General features: G+C 42.4%; 1 protein-coding gene across 1 annotated transcript in view; it reads right to left on the bottom strand.

The window, feature by feature from the left end:
* Positions 1-621: 621 nt before the first annotated feature.
* CMIP (c-Maf inducing protein) overlaps positions 622-17,288 on the bottom strand; it is a gene marked incomplete at its 5' end in the record, with an annotated part of 139,797 nt that continues 123,130 nt past the window's right edge. Inside the window, 10 exons of the mRNA XM_082319830.1 lie at positions 622-2,558; positions 5,121-5,191; positions 6,326-6,431; positions 7,911-8,057; positions 8,826-8,873; positions 9,835-9,975; positions 11,448-11,564; positions 14,146-14,253; positions 15,747-15,795; positions 16,264-16,290. Of these exons, the coding sequence (XP_082175956.1) occupies positions 2,505-2,558; positions 5,121-5,191; positions 6,326-6,431; positions 7,911-8,057; positions 8,826-8,873; positions 9,835-9,975; positions 11,448-11,564; positions 14,146-14,253; positions 15,747-15,795; positions 16,264-16,290 (868 nt within the window). The 3' untranslated portion in view covers positions 622-2,504. The remainder of the gene's footprint in view (positions 2,559-5,120; positions 5,192-6,325; positions 6,432-7,910; positions 8,058-8,825; positions 8,874-9,834; positions 9,976-11,447; positions 11,565-14,145; positions 14,254-15,746; positions 15,796-16,263; positions 16,291-17,288) is intronic.

Below are 17,288 nucleotides of genomic sequence, written 5' to 3'. Positions count from 1 at the left end.
GAAAACGCAGCAGATCCCTCCATTTGGATGCTGCCCTGAAATGCACCTTAATATACAGAAACCCCTCTCGAGTCTGGAAATGCCCCGGCATTTCCAGTTCTGCCTACTTCAGGCAACCAGTGTAAAAAAACCCCACCAATGCATCAAAAGATGGCCAGCGCAAGAACTCCTTGAGCCTGTGAAGGATTAGGAATGGCGCAGAGAGAAACGGCCTCGGGGAGGGATGCAAGAACTGGACGCGCAGCGACTCCGCTGTCCTCCTCCTCTTCCTCGTCCCTTCTAGGCGACGGTGCCTCGAAACCCGGCGGCTGGTGGAAAACACCCAGGACGGCTGCGGGCTGGTCCCCCCGCTTTGCGATCGGAGGCAAGGGGCAGCGCCGAGGCAGCAGCGCGCGGAGCGGAGCAGTGGCACAGAGCGAGCTGCGGGAGCGCAGCTCTTTGAGACACCGTCCTCGGTAAGCCGTCGTCCTCCGGCTCCGGCTCCGGCATCTCTGCACCTCCCACAGCATCCCTGCGTCATCGGGCCAGCGAAAGCTTCCTTCAAAGAAAACACAAAGCACGCAGCTAAAAGATATTCACTTACAGTTTATTTTTGCCTGAAATTATTTCACATCTCTTTGTACACAGCTACAGAACAGTAGTAGTAAACCATTGGTAAAAGCAACAGTGCTAAGGAAAATGTTGGTATAATTTTTCTTCTTCCTTTTTTTTTTTTCTTTTTTTTTTTTCCTTCTTTCTTCCCATACTGCATCTGCATACAGTTTGGGATTTGAAGGGGAAAAAAAAACCTGGCACACTACATGAGTTAAGACTCAATTTCTGTTTCATTTATGGGGGTGGGGTGGGGGGTGGGGAAGAAAAAAAGAACATGATTTAGGTAGGGGTTGTCTACATAGCAACGAAGTTTAAAAAAAAAACAAAAAACAAAAAACAAAAACAAAAGCTTGGCTTCCATTGAATAAGATTAAATATATATATATTTTTATATATAAAAAATTACATTGGCTGTATGTGAAACCTTGAGGTGCTGAAGAATAAAATAAAGGTGTTAAAACAGAGGAAAAACTTCTTTTTGTTTTTTTTTTTTTGTTTGGTTTTGTTTTTTTTTTTTTTAAATAAGCAGCTCTGTACAATGAAGGCTCATTATGAAAAAAACCAAAAGTCAACAGCATAGTTATAAAAGAAACCACAATTTTTAAAAAATCATCTTCTAAGCAATTGTGGAATTTGAAAAACGTAGCGGTCACATTTACAGACAGGTCAGAGCTATCGGATCGGCAACAACGCTATTTTTTCTGTCTCCCCAGAGGAACATGCAGAACAATGCGTGCACAGAACAGGTAGGGGGAGGGAGGGGAGGGCGGAGAAGGGGGGGGGAATAGAAAAAGCTGATGCACAAAATGGAGGGAGAGCTTTTTTTTCTCTTTTTGAAATATCGGACGTAAACAGAAAACAACCGAGGCAACTTGTAAAATCTACAGAGTTTTGCGAATACCCCACTGGCAAAATAAACGAGATCTTTTCCCCATCTCCCAGGTTTCAACCTGACATGGTTTGAAAGACTAAAGAAAGTTTTCAGACTTCGGAAGGAAATGTGACTTTTATTAATCCCTGCACCACCACCCCCCAACCATACCCCCCTCGATAGATATTTTCCTTCCTATTTGATAACGTTTGAGGCATTTTGAAATCAAAAAGACAATACGATGAATGTTGTGACAGAGAGGGAGTATAATACAGTATGCATTACTAAAAGGCAATTCTTCAAGGAGGACATTTCCTTTTAAAAAAAATAATAATAACAACAAGACAGCAAACTAGTTTATACAGTACTATACGCAAAAAAAGGGTAAAAGAATTAACAATTCATAAATAAAAGACAGGTCCCAGACCTGTCATTTGTGAACCATTTTCTTAAATAGGTGCATTATGTAAATCTTATGTACAACAAAATTACTTTGCATAACAACTGCAAGAACACGGGGGAGTTGAAAATCATATTGGTTTTGGTTTTCTTCTCTTGAGATTTTTATAAGTTTGATTTTCTGGAGCAAAACTGGTGAAAGAGTTCTGACTGGATAGGTGCCAGCCAAGGAAACCCAGGTAAATAATGACAAATGAATATATTTTTTTTTCTCCACACGGCATAAAACACAAAGGCAAATAAAATCCACAAAGGTGGTTTTTTCCTCTTTATAATCCTCTTGCTGCTACAAAGTCTTTTTTTTTTTTTTTTTTTTTTTTCTCCTTTTCAACTTAAATTATGTTGATTCTGAAATCACAAAGCTGAAAGAATCCGGCTGGGTCCAGGCTTGCCCCGTCCCCCCCGACACACACAACGCCACTCCTCTACCCCACAACCACGACTCCTACCACCAAGTCCAGGACTCACTGCTCTACAGGTATTAGCCAAAAGTTATTTTCTGGTTTGTTTTTCTCTGTTTGTTTTAAAAATCTTTTCCTTCTCATGAGAAGCAAAAGAGAAGAGTGGGAGCAGGGAGAGTTCACCATGCTTCGGTGTAGCGGACATCCACTTCTTTCAGATTGGGTAGTTTAGCCTGTGGGGAAAGTAGGAAAAGGTGAGAATTAATGACACACGTTCAGGTCTCAGGAAAAAAGTTCCCATCGAATCCGTACCATCAGCAAGCCGGGAGGATTGATCTATCGCCACAAACTGCAGGAAGATGCGGTACGACCTCAAGCCTGCAGAGTAGCAGTGCTGAGCTCAGCAGTGAGCTGAAGCGTACAGGTGCTAACGAAGGAAGAAGATGCTGAGCCTTTACAGACACACAAGACTACATCACACCTGTGGCAAAAACGAGTGGCTCTAGTAAAACCCATGTACTGGCAATCAGGTCCAGATCAGACCCCGATCTCTTTTTTTTTTTTTTTTTTTAATACACAAATGCTCAGCAAAATCTGTCAAACTCTAGCCATGAAGGCAGTGGACCCAAACTGCAGCAGCCAGCCACATGTTCCCTCTTCAGCCTCCATACTCCCTCATTGCTTGATTTTTCCCTTCAGGTATTAAAAAAATTTGGAGAGTGTTAGCAATTTTTGGTGTCTTCGTGGTCTCCTCTCCGTAACTCCGCTGCATTCGGATGTATTGTTCCTGAATTACCCTGCGCGGGGCAGATGGGAATCGGCTGTTTGCACTGCTCCTACTTGTCGATCCCGTTTCCATGCTCTCTGACCATAATTGTATGGCTAATTCTCTCAAAACAAATAAACACGTTTAATTAGGCTAGGGCATAATTGAGGAGTTGGAAGTTTCTAGGAGTCATTATTACCTCACTCCCTGATTTATGTGCACGCATATTTTGATAAGAGCTAGTCATAATCCTACAGACACTGCCAGCAAATAATTTTTCAGTTAGGCAATAATGACTTCAGTAGTGGGTGTTTATTTATTGTCTGGTTCAGCCTGCCTGGTACATATGTGGGTGTCTGTGTGTGTGCAAGCGTGTTTAGTGGGGGGGATGGAGCAGCACGGAAATGTCATCACTGGCTTGTGCCCTGAATGCTCTTGCAGACCAAGGGGAGAAGAAGGAAGGATTTGTATCAAAAATACGTTCTTTGAAGTCTGAGCTGTTCTCAACAGACCTACAACCACGTGCCCCAGGGAAAGAAACTATTACCCTCCCTTTGAACATACAGAGAGCTCTAAAAAAATGGCCACTGAGATAAATCTCAATGAAAGAGGTGAGAGGGGAAAAAGTGACGCATGCCTGTTTTCTCAGCTTCTTTAATTCTCTGCAATCATCGGGACTGTGCTCACAGCCAGTTTTGCTGTTTGCCCTGGCAAGTCACTTTCTTGTGTTGCTGCTGAGGACTATTAATGCAATACCAGAGCAGAGGGAACCGGTTAGGAAAATATGAGTTTCGGCCTGAAGTTAGTAGCAAAGGGGCTCAGAAACAGGGGGAGGACTGGAGGAGCCTTTCAATAGACTCGATTTCAGAGCCCTGGGCCAAATACAGCATTGACCTTGATTGTCTGTAAATACTTGGGGCCTGATACAAGCTCCATTGTCTGAACCCATCTGCAAGCCAGCTGTTAATGCTAAGGACTTCTGCTTTGCATATACAATTGTGACACAAGTTTTGAAAACTTGATCTTGAAACATCCACACTAGCAGCATTGCAACTGAGTCCCTCGGGGAGCCCTGGCTCCACCGCCAGAACTGAAGATACACGTTTGCAGTGAATTTTAAAAGCAGAGCAGTTTCAGGACTTGCCTCAAGTTGAAAACTCAACCCAAGATTGTGACCTTTTTGAATACACCTGGCACAATCTAAGGTTTCAACACACAAGACAACATAATGTGGAGTTTCATCTTGAGCGTTTGGGTTTATAAGGTGAGGCTTTGAGAGATGTGACTCATGCAACACCAGAGTGAAGACAAAGTCCACGTGAAGTCATGAAAGCCAATGAATCTCAGGCAGTCTTGCTCTGAAACCACCTGGGGCCGTTCCCCTCCCACAGCAACATTCTAGTTCTTTACACCATTTTGCAGAAGTGGTTGTAAATTCACAGTACAAATGGTAACCCCAGACATCTTACACGTTAATCTTGGGAACCCAGCATTTGTGCAGGTGCTTCTGTTTAAAGCCCAGTTCCAGTCCAAAAGGTGTCAAGATAAACTTGCACCATCCTCAATGCTTTTAATTCTCCCTTTGCATTCTGAATCAAAGCTCCATAATGCTGTTCACCCACGTTACTTTTGGTCCTGTTAACAGTAGAGGACATGGCTTTGGAGGTGGGTATGAGATTTTACCTGTCTGTGCATCCTCATCAGGAACAACCAATATGCTCCTATTTACGAAACCTTTACTGTTGATAGCACTGGCAGAAAGATTCAGTTTCTGATTCCATCTCATACTTGTCCATTCAGTGTACAAAATGTTTCCTGAGTCCATCAAAGCCAGCAACCTCAGAATGCTGTTTTCAGTCATTATCTCCCCCAAAATAACCTACTTTACCCTCTTCAGATGACTTTCATGCTACCTGCTCCGTGGGGCCAGTTCTCTCTGCACTAGGCACTACCACCATGTACTTGCTAAGTCTGCAAGTCCTCCTGGGCCAGCTACTTCTCATCTTTAGTGGACGCAATTCAGAAATACCTTGAGATCTTCGTAGGTATCTGCTGAAAGTTTGGTGCTGTTCATATTTAAACTACACAGGCTCTTCATGGCTAAAAGAGAAAACACAGGGGTATTTATGATCATGCTGCATTTTCTTAAAATACCAGGCTTACAGTAGGCCAAAGCATAAACAAGACATAACTATGCGCAGCACTCTCAGGAAAAAGCTGAATAGTGTAAAATATAGAAGTACGAATGGATAAACAGCTGTTTGGGCCCTCATCCAGGAAAAAGTCCCTATTTAGGAAGGGCCATTAAGCATATGCTTAAGTCCGCTGACTTCAAAGGCGTTCAGGCAACTTCTCATAATCAGTTTCCTGCACATTATTCTGAATAGTGCCCGTTCTCAGTGCTCTGCATGGTGCACGCAGGGGCCGTGCTGATCTAGCAGTCCTCCCTCTCCCCTCCCTCCCCCCCAGTTCCATTTTAGGCTCCAGTACTTAGCAGAATAGTTTCCTAAGATGAGCCATAACTACTGGCCTCTCTGGCACGTCTGTGTAGGATCAAGCCTATTAAAGGAACCCCTTCAACCCAATAGGTGAGGTTTATAATACACTGCTGGATGTAGGAAAGCATCTCATTCTGGCACGTCGAGCGGCTCTCAGTGCACAAGGGAATCCTGAATGCTGCTTAGATGGCCTCACTCTGCCTTGCCCTATTTAAATTAAGAAGAGCAAAGAGTTTCACCTCCCCGAAAAGAAGGAACAAAAAACGCCAGAGAGGGTACAAAACCTGCTGTGCATGGTTGCTAAACTCACTAGTAAGTTGCTACATAGCTTTGCAATCTTTCCCTTCTGCACCACAAGGTCGGACTCTCACCCAGAGGACACCCACAGGAGGGCGTGTGAAAAAAGCCGGGAAGTCCCAGGGCAACAGGTCACCACATGAGATCGAGACAAGTGCCATCAGTAAAGTCAGAGGCAAGAGCCAGAGTAGGGTCTGGGACAACAAAGCCCACACGAGGCCACTAAGTGTCTGCAGGCTCAGATCACCGACCCGCTTCCCCTGCCCGCACTCGAGTGGGCAGGGAGGAGGGAAGTTTAAACCCAAACACAACCATGGCCTGTCCTAAATCCCTGCGGAAGCAGCGCTGTGGCAGCCAAGAAATCAATCTTCTGTCTGAACCCATGTGAATTCCTCCGAACCCACATAATTTTCCCCCGTAGCTTATTTGGGTCACTTACAGCTAAGTGCCAGCAGCCCAGCATCCGTGACAGGAGTCTCGCAGAGGTTGAGCACTTGCAGCATCGTGAGGTGTTCAGACAGAAGCCGCAACCCTGCGTCTCCGAACTGCGGGGCACAAGCAAAGTTGTTTTCAAACAATGCATGAACATCATGTGCAAGTACCTCCGTGCATACAGGGCACATTAAAACAAGGTTTGCAGATGAGCCCTCAAAGCCACACTCAGATTGTTTACTGCAATCTCAAATGACAGGAGAGAAAGCAAATAGGATCCCTGTTTTGCAGACGGGGAACAGAAAAATTAAGTGACTTGTGCGCACTTAACCGCAGGCCATCGTTTAATTAGAATGGTGCCTTTGAAGTCTGGACTTTGTATGAAAGAGCTCCCACCCAGGCTATGCAAGATGGTTATGGCGGTCTCAGCCAGTTCCCAACCACATCACAAAAAAAGCATAATGCAAGTGGTATTAATTAGCTATTTTGGTCTCAAGAACAATGTACTATTGATTGGTAATTGTTCTATTGACCCACTTCGTTTCTGCTGTTTCTAAATTCTAGATTAATGGAAACCAGGATATCGCAAAATAAAATGGAATCTAAACTCTTTTTTATTTTTTAAAATTAAAAAAAAAAAAAACATACAAAAAGTAGGCTTTTTGTCCAATGAAATCAAACTCATTTTGAGCAAGAAGTAACAAAGTTTTAAAATCTCAAAGTTACATTGTCAGGACAAATCTGGAGGAGACACAAGACAGCCTTAAAACAAGCAAGAGTAAATTTCTGGGATACAGAAGTAGTTAGGAAAACAAAACAAACAAACAGATAAATAAAGGTATTTACATGACATTTGAGTGGAAAAAATGCTTCTTTTTGTGGTTGCACTGAGAATAATCATATTTTCAGCGAGCACTACAAATAGGTGCTAACAGAAAATGAGGAAAACCTATTCAGTGGAGAACCTCAGAGACCAAAACCAGCAGGGAAATGTAGAAGGAAAATTTAATTTTAAAAGCTCTTTCAATTAACAGCTGAATAGTTTGTTCAGTTAACTTGGCCTCTTTTTGCTTACAAAATAACCACATTCTCATTATAGTTTCCTTCTATTTATTCACTATTTGAGTTTCTTTTTCTTGCTGTTGTTTTTAAAGAAATTCTGGTTGATCAGCATTCAGGGCAATTCACTGCCTACACTGCATAGACTCTGTGTTTTGCTTGACCAGATGAGCTGCACAGCATCATTTTTTTCGTCCTAAATGGGTGAAAGCATAAGCGCTTCTCAGATGAACAGCAGCACATGTACTGTAAAGTACACAGTATCAACAATGCCTAACTAGAACATTCAACCCAAGATAACAGCAACCCTTTCGTAATTAAAAATAAAATAAAATTTTAAAAGTTAAAAAAATAAAAGAAAAATCAGCCTCCGAGATGAGCTAGACCATAGAAAGGCCCTGTAAAAATAGCATGAGGACAAACTCATTCTAAGCAAGCCTCTTCACACTCTCTTGTCGTGCTGACGTAATGTGAAATTTCAGAATTAGTCAGCATTGGTTCCTGCTCTGAGTTTCAGTCTGCAAAGCACTTACCTGAGTTGACCACAGGTTCAGCTGCTTGAGTGAAGGCAGTTTAATGAGGTGCTCAGCACAAGCACTTGTCACATTGGTAAAGGCCAGGCTGAGGTTTTCCAAATTTCCAAAAGATCCCGAGCTTAGCAAGCGGGCCAGGTCTGCATCCTGAAAGCAAACAACAGATTGATAAGCAAGATTATTGACTCCTCAGCCTGCAATCATCTCCAGTGGTGTCACTGATACTGTTAACCAGCAAGAGTTGCACAATTATACCACTTGTTTACAGTAATAGAGAACCACACAGAGAAGTTTCTGTTTGTTTGGCAAGCAGCTGGGCTCTTGTGGCAGTGTTGCTTCACACACCCTGGGAAAAATGTATCCAGACATTAGGACAAAAATTTTCTTAGCGTGCGTAGCCTTATGAGACATGAAGGCTTCAGTGTCAGAACAAATGTCGAAGATGGGTATTTTAACTTAATGAAGATTTCACTGCAAGTTCTAGGTCCCAACTGTGTTCAGGACCGTTATCTGGTCTCAGTGAAGTTAGTCTGGGTTTACACCAGGCTTAACTGCAACAGCAATGGGTCTCTTTCAGACTTTCATGTCTAAGATCCAGAACTGGACATTGTGAAGTCTGCTGTTTTAATGCAAAATTCTGTCCCCAAATCTACCATTAGTTCCTACTGTAAATTCCAAATCTGCGCACCAGTATAAATCTGACAGTCTGATGCTTGTACTGGCACTGGAAACTGCTGCACAGACCCAAGAGAAGAAATGTGCCCTTACTTGTGTAAACTCCAGTTGTGTTGACAGAGCAAGTGGAATGGCTCCCCTCTTGACTGACCAAAACCGCTGTGCCACATGGCAAGCATAAATCAAGTGTTTAAATATGGAAAGATAAAGCTTGTTTTTCTATTGACATGATTAACTTACTGTGGATTTGGATGGCAGTGTTAACCTTGTGGGACCACCTTTTCTTTGCTGTAAGAGAGAAGATATTTTGGTCAAACAAGTTGCCATTCTACATTTCAGACCAACTGAAATATAGCAAGCTCTTCACTAGAGCAAACCCTGCTCCGATTTCAAAGCTCCCTGCCAGCCCTTCCACCTCTTCCCTGCTTTTTTTGCACCGACAGATTTTTTTCTGAGTGTGCTAGAGGCAGGCCTGTTGCTACCCAGGGGACGTCCACTAACCGCAGCTAGTGGTCTTCGTGCCATGGGTCAGCATTTTGTCTGATTCAGCCTGCCATTATTTGGTTACTTTCACTTTAAAGGAAACAGCCTTAAAATGCCAGACTAAGATAGCAAAGGGGGTGAGACTGCGCAGCTGATAAAATCATTTGTTTGACTTCAAAAAAAGCATATACTTTTCAGGCTGGGAGCAGGGGTTAAGGACGACAAATATAAATGTGAAAGAGGGAAGAGGAAGATTGTGGGTACGTTTGCATAGGTGAAAAAGTGCTAATAAGAGCAGATCTATCTTGAATCTGTAGATCCTCTCTTTAAAATCAGGAAAAGAAATTTTTCTCATAGGCTCTAGCTCTGACAACTAGACCTAAAGACCATCTCAGTGAAATGTTGTGAATGTCAAAGCATTAAGAAATGCTGGCCAGCACTAGAACCATTTGCTACTCATATGTCAAAAGGTGGCAGAATTTGACAAGCTGACTTGTAAGATCTTAAGACAGCAGGATTTCACCTTTATTCTCTTCACACAGATTCTAAGCAGGTTATTGAATATCATTCATAAACATAGTATGGGACTAGACACATCAGTAAATATCACACAGCATATACATCCACAGTAAAATCCTCCAAATACTGCTGCCATCCTGTTGTTAACTGGGAATTTCACACCCTGCTTGTCTTTCTTTTGTACCTCCATTTCTGGAGAGTACAGACCACAATGTGCTATGGCAATACTGCATGCAGGGCGACATACCAGCTCTTTTAACTCCCTCTGCCTGTCACACAGCTGTTCATACATTCTCTTTCCCACGTCTGTGCTTTCCAGGGTAGAGATGATCTGGAGCTGCGTGTCGTTATTATCGATGATATTGTATTCCAGCATCAAACACAAAATCTAGCAGCAAAATGAAAGAGTAGTGGTCACTGCAGTGCTTACATTCAATTTCTTCCAAATATCCTAATTACACTCAGCATGCTAGTTTAAATTACTGGGTAAGTTTTTAGAGCATGCATTATGCAGGCTAGATTAGAGGATCTTAGCAACATTTACTGACCTTCCAACACAAGAAACCAATTTTTTATTCGTAAAGAATGAACTCTAATCTCCGAAAATCAGCCTAGCTATCCTGTCTTCCATTAGTGCTCGTTCCTTCTGACTGAGAGATGCAATTACTTTGCATCAGTCCTGGAAGATGGCTTTATGCCACAGCCCTCTTCAGAACAGGTACAATCGATCCAGCGTTTCCCAGGTACACCGGCTAGGACTGCAGATGGGCAGACTTGGGACATTACACATGAGCAGTAGAGCCAAGCAGTTCCCTAAGTGCTGGATTTTCTGTCCCTAAGTGCTGGGGTTTCTGTGCAAGCAGAATGCATGTGAAGCGTACCCAGTCTATGAGGCACGATGGTGAAAGGCCGGAGAGGCTCCGAGAGAAGACGATGCTGGGAGCTCACTGCTGTGGCCAGGACACCCTCCATCTCATAGGGAACACGCCTGACTTGCCCCTGGGCAAGGCTCTGCCAGGAGCAAGTTAGACACCAGGGGATGATTCCAGTGGGTCAGATGGGCTTAGGACACAAGCTGCCCCTGCCAGGCTGCCTTTCCTTTTCAGCTACGTATCATGCCATTGCAATTAAAATGCAAAGTTTCTCTTCCCTCCATTATTTGAATTATTTTTAATGAAAAAATCAAGCAACATTATATTCACATTCATGCAGCACAGTCTTTTATTTACTGGATTAAATTAGCATGCACAGATCTAAGTCAATGAAAAATTCTAACTCCTTCCACCTATTTAACCACCCTCTATTTCCATTTAAAATATACGATGACATTTATCAAGAAACTTCTCTAAAGAAACCCAGAAAAATGTGTATAAACTATTAGTGCAACAAAAATAACCAATCTTAAGCACAAAAAAATGCGTATTAATAGAAGTAAATAAGGTTTTGCAAATGCACTTCTTGTGCACTGCTCATTTTGCAGGTGGCCAGCCAAGCATCAGGCTTTCAGTCATGGAAAAACCTTGTGGTTCTGAATTCCGACCCCTCGCCACAGACCATACCATCATGGCCATTTATTTCCCATCTTAGCCTCTCTGACCAAATTACAGCAAACAATCTCTCTCTCTCTCTCTCCAAAAATCCTTGCACCCACTTTTCATGTAATGCGCACTCCTATCTGCAGAACAACAATATTCCGTTCTGCTTAAGAGAAATACAACTGCGCACTGCTGGTGTTTGATACAACACAGATCTGAACTCAGCTTCTCTAGTTCCACGAGATCTAATTCTGGGGAAGGCAGTGTGAAACTGAATCTGAATACTGCTCGTAAACCTATATGACTACGTATATTTAGGGCTTACCTCTACCATCGTCTGGTTACCCCTCAAAGCCAGTAGCATGCAAGGTCCTAATTTATTTTCAGCCAGTGAAAGCAGGAACTTCTTTGTTTTATAGCAGGATCCCATTAAAATATGAACCTATTTGAGAAACAAAGCTAAAATTAGAGGTGTAAGCCTAAGAAACACATATACCTCTGGAAGGGACATTGTTACACAGTCAAACAAATGTAAGTTTTTGCAACAAACGTAAAGAAAAGGAGGCCTTCACTGCCATTATGGTTGCGGTCTCTCAACGGTTTTATTGCTGATTGGAAGCGACTTTTTGAAAAACGTGATGCCTAGTGGGATCTGAGGGAGCGGGTAGTTTTCCTCCATAAAGGAGCTCAGCTGACAGCCCCGATACAGGCTTCCCAGGAAACACCAGAGCAGCTGTGCAATTGCCCCCATCCCTAGTAACATGATGAACCCAGCCCCAGGGGAACCACAGGAGATTTTGCTTTTGCATCTGTTTGCGGTTCAGTTTCTCTGGAAATGCCAGCTGGTGAGCAAGGTTTGTGTGGGCTGGCTGCCTAGGTAAAAGGCAGTGGTGCTGCCCATCTGCTGGTTGAACACTAGCCTTGGTTAAGGGGTGGTGACAGACAAAATCACCTGTTCAGAATGAACAGACAGGAGCTGACTGGGGAAGGAGTGCCTTAGGAAAATCCAGCAGTCCTGAACCCTAAGTCAGAGATGACTTCATGTGCTTTCATGCTCTTGGGTCATGGGGGATGGGGTCATGGGATCTTGCTTTCCCTTTTGCTCAGTTTTCCCTGAAAGGAAAGAAATGCTGAGAACACTGCCTGAGTAAGACTCCTTCGGGTCCCCTAGCTGACAAAAGTGTCCTGCAGACTCTCTCCTAGCTCCAGAAAGCATCGGATGATATCACATAGTAACACCTATGACAAACGCAAAGCCACTTGTACAAATCAAATATAAGAGCTGCTTCTCACAAAAGAGGTTGGCAATATTCTTTCCCATTTAAAAGCCCTAGAGATTAGCTGCAGAGAATTTCGGGTTTCTAGCTGAAAGTCTTATTTTATGGCCCAGACGGCTGATTCACCAGCTTGCTGGCAGAGCACTATGTGAGAATTTGTAGTTTCCAATGACCTGGGCAGTGAGAGCTCCATTATGTAGACTCAACATCAGTACTACTCTACAATAAGCTTGTAAATATGTTCTGTGGTCCCCCTGGTTCATGGTAGTGCCTGGACTGTGTTCAATACTGCTGAAAATATCACAACCATGCCATGATGGGGTCAATTCTACAGGGATCATGTGTTACCATGCAATTCTTCTTCCTCATGGCTTCATTACCAGCAAGGCCTTTAGAGAAACACAAAATCTTTTTTTCTTAAGTATCCATCAGTTCAGGTGGCCTTTAAAAACAGTGAGCTTCAAGTCAAAAAGGATTTCATTTCATGCAGTTATCATTAAGCTTTTTTGGAGGTTTTCTTGAGTGACGGAAAATACTGATGCTAATACTAATGTAAGTTCCATCTCAGAACAGGATGTTTTTCAAACTTTATGATTAGTCGTTAGCAGCTCTTTAAGTATTTATCAACATCCTTGCAAAGGGCACAGAGTACTGCATATTAATGTGTGTTAGCATTGTGCTTCCTCATGCATGCCATCTCCTGATGCTCATAAATATCCTGGACCACAAAAGCTCTCAGGAGAAATTATATAGTTCAGAAGAAATTTTCTTTTCAAACATAAAAAGACATAGAATCAGTGAAGAGGGACGAAACCTTTTGTGAACAGTCTTTGTCCATTATCTGTTTCAAAGGTATCTGATCCATTGAATTTAAGTTAAGAGTATAGACAGACATGCATGTTCTTTATGTCCCAAAATGTTCAGCATGTGGGAGATGCACAAAATGTAGATCCCCCTAACAGTCATTTCACTGTATATCCAACAGCCAACTTCAACAAATATTCTTCTCCTTACCAGGGAAAGGATGTGATATCATTTCCATCTTACTTGCTATATGGAGAATTAAGACACAGTGAGACCTACGTGACTTGACCCAGGTTGCATAGGAAGACAGTGCCAGCATCAGTGATTAAAACCTGTTATTTTCTGTCTAGTCCTCCTAAGAGTTACAAAAGAAATAACTGCAGGAAATGGAATGCTGGTTTCTAATTACACCTCCCCACAACAATGTAATTGGGCAGAGAAACTGCTAACACATTTTTATATCTATCTATCCATCCTTTGATCAATTCCATGTTACTGCTGTTTTTAAACTCCAGGGTAGCCTATAAATGAAAACTATAGGTGTGGATGTGCAGAACAGTCCATCGGCCCTGTCTGCCAGTATTCTGTATTCTCCGAGAGAGTTTTTTATACAGACGCACAAACATACATATTTATAAATACAAAAATACATACATACACACGCACATATATACATGCATGGTTTTGTGTTACATCATCAGTGAAAAAAACATGCCAAAGTTCAAAAAGAGAAAGCTAACATGTTAACCAAATTGCGACTGCAAGGAAGTTCAGTGGATTCCGTGATATAAAGATGTAGATTTCCTGATAAACACTTGTGGTTTACAGAACCATGATTTTGATAGTTTTTTGACAAGAGCAAGTAAATCTTGTTACTGCCTACTACGCATTAGCTACTTACTGCAAAGAAGTTACTAAACTCACATTATTGCAGACACGTACCATACTGGCAAACAGCTCTCCATCATCATCACATGCCACTCCTCCAGGGCTGTAGAGCTGGAACCAGCCATCTTTGCCAGCCCGCACACTCAGCAAACATGAGTGGACCTGCCAAAAAGTGAAGACATTGGGAAGGTTACAGTTCCTGCCAATAATCACCAGCATCTCCCACACTGGGCCAAAAGAAGTAACTGCAAAACCGGGAACTGCTGGAAATTTCATGGATAATATTCCAATCTACAGAGCTGCAGGCAAGTCTCCATTCACAGAATCCATTTTTTCAGTACAAACAAGGAGGGAAGCTGTATCATCACTAATTGCATGGCCTTTTTCATTCCCTTTACACAAATCAAACACAAAATGGCTCTAATCTAGAACAGCTCCTTTCACTTGGCAAAAAAAACAACCAAAAAACAAAAACAAAAAAAAGACTCAAATTTCTCAGCTTCTGCCATTTTCCCCCCATCCTCCCAGCACGTGTGTCTATACTTCTGACGTGATCTGCATACCAAGTGTAGTGGCTGATGGCTTGCCCATTCCAATCATTAGAAATTCTTATTACTCCTGCTGTAATAAAACTTGACCAGAGTCAGAGTGAAGGACGTCCATAAGGAAAATTCAGCAGCGATACGTAAGACAGAAGTTGCACAGAAGAACTGGCACCAGTTACCAACCATTAGTCTAAATTTGGCCAGCTGTAGAGTTTACTATATCCAGTCCCACAGTTTAACAGAGAAGTCATAATTAAGCTTTTTTTCCCCCTTTTTCTTCCCCCCCTCCACCCCCCTTGAAGAGACAGATGTTCTATTTCAATTTTCAGGCGGGGGGCACAGGTAAAGTCCATGCTCTTTCCTTCGGGCATGTAACACTAGTGACAGATGAAATCCCGGTGCCATTCTAAGACAAGAAAGTCTCTCTTATCTGACTAGCATGACTACTGGTCACAAAGGCTGAAACCACGAAAACCAGGAGTTCTGGACAATGATGACGACGACACAGCGTCCTCCCCCACAGTTTGGGGGAGCTTTCCTCCCTTTATGCCAACACCAAACATTAATGCGGATGAGAGGTACCCTCTGACTCAGCCAAAGCTGATGATGATGAACAAGCTACACGTGCAGCAATGAAGCAGTCAGCCACCATGAGGCTCCAGCTATGCACTCATCCCAGTAACACACCTCCCACTCCCTTTCTCCTGCTAATTCGTGAGAATTATGGTCATTTGCACACAACATAACTGAAATGCAACTAAATAAAACCTGTTATTTTGTAAGCTGTATGAGAATCCATGGATTTTGCTTCCCTTTTTTTGTACGCAAGGTGAAAAGCTCCAAGAGATTCAACAGAGTGGGAAAATCTTGCTGGTTGCAATTTACTGTGGAGCAAGGACATCAACTGATGCCAGACAAGGAGGTCACAACACATGTTTATACCATTCATACTAAGACCATGCACCCTGAGTGGCTATTACTCCCTGAGAGATTTAAGCACAGAAAAACCACACCATGTTTTAAAACAAACGACTTAAGGAGAGGTCTTCTGAACAAGTATACTTGCAAACCCTCCAATTAACACTCTGTGTGAACTGGCAATACACTCACTTCTTGCCTCGGGTCTTCTGCAAATCTCTGAATCACGTATTTCAGTTCCCTGAAAAAAAAAAAGTTAAAAGGACAAGAATAAGCAGTTGCTGGTTGCAGTATTCACACAAGTGTCGCATTTCTCTTGGATTACACTTTAAACGACATATATTCATGCACTTTAGGGAGAAACAAGTTGAACTGCTTCCACATGAAGGAAATACGAGGTCTAAAAGTGATTGCCAAGGACAGTGTCTATTCACAATAGTCTAGAAAAGCTTTCAGATATGTGCAGTGACGAACTGGTTTGTAAATTCTATCAGCATCCAGTGTCTTTAGTCCTTGGGCTCCTGCCGTCACAGTAAATTACAAAGAAAACTACATCTTTTTATTGCTAACAGAACTTGCTCACAACCTCTCACCGATAAAAAACATTAGAGGCACAGTATTGAATAATGCATCATTGCTATTATTGACTAGTACAAGTATTTTAAGTAATTACCCCCTTTAATAAAACAAACAAGCCCCACAAACTTACTTTGTGAATTTCTCATGTGCAAGAGCCCTGAAATTTAAAACAGAAAACAGAAGAATATGAGGATTTAAGACAAGGGGGCAGGGGTAACCTTAAAACCAAACAACCACTTTTCAGTTCTTTCCAGATAATAAAAGGATTTGCTAAGCAACTGCAGCACACAAGACAAAAAGAATAATCCTTCCAAAAAAGATCAGGTAAAGATTCCTTCATTAATCTAGGGGGAAGAAAAATGAAGGGGGTGTGGGGGGGTGTGGGTGTGTGGAAATCACTTGGAACAAATCTTGTAGTTCTTCCTGAGTGCTGTCTTAGACAAGGCTCTGATTAACGGCAGTGGGAGCTTTGGGTCAGAAGAAAGTAAGTAAAAGACTTACAATACAGCTACATAATTAAACCCAGAATTTTGGCTACCTCCAAAAGCCAGGTGAATTCTTTAATTGCAACGCAATTAAGGTATGGTCACAACTAATTAACATCATACATCAGTAAAGCAATTAACGGTCATTCTGTGAAGTACCTTGCATCATGGTATGGTGTACACCTCCCCCAGGACTCAAGTTTGACTTAGGTAAATGATGTCTCTGTTGCCTATCTCCAAGCTCTCGCTGTAGCCCAGGTAACCTGGCACGGAGGATTAGACCTCTCTGATTCAAGACATCGGGTCATTAGGGGATGTGATAAGCTAGCAAATTGTACAATTATAGGTTGTAATGTTTGTCCGTGGAGGTCTGCATTTTATAAACACTACTGTTCATTAATAGGTTTCCGAGGGAGCTTGGCTGATGCGTAGGGTAGCTTCTTCATTTAATGCAAAATACAAATGATACGAGTCTCTGTGACGCCAGTAAAGCATCCTCCTCCACTAAATCTCTTACTTTACTCTCCTCCTCACCAGCTTTCCTTCCTTTCTTGTCTGTGTGTCCCTAGTTAACCATTTTTCTCTTCAGGATCATCTTAAAGAAATGGGGAAGGAAGATGAAGATGGGGAAGTCTCTGCATCAGCCAAAGTCAACTCTAGATTCTAAAAC

Source organism: Platalea leucorodia (genome assembly GCF_965183815.1).
Source record: "Platalea leucorodia genome assembly, chromosome: 8".
Lineage (NCBI taxonomy): Eukaryota > Metazoa > Chordata > Aves > Pelecaniformes > Threskiornithidae > Platalea > Platalea leucorodia.
Note: the sequence above shows the minus strand (reverse complement) of the source record. Positions and strands in the feature narration are given on the sequence as shown.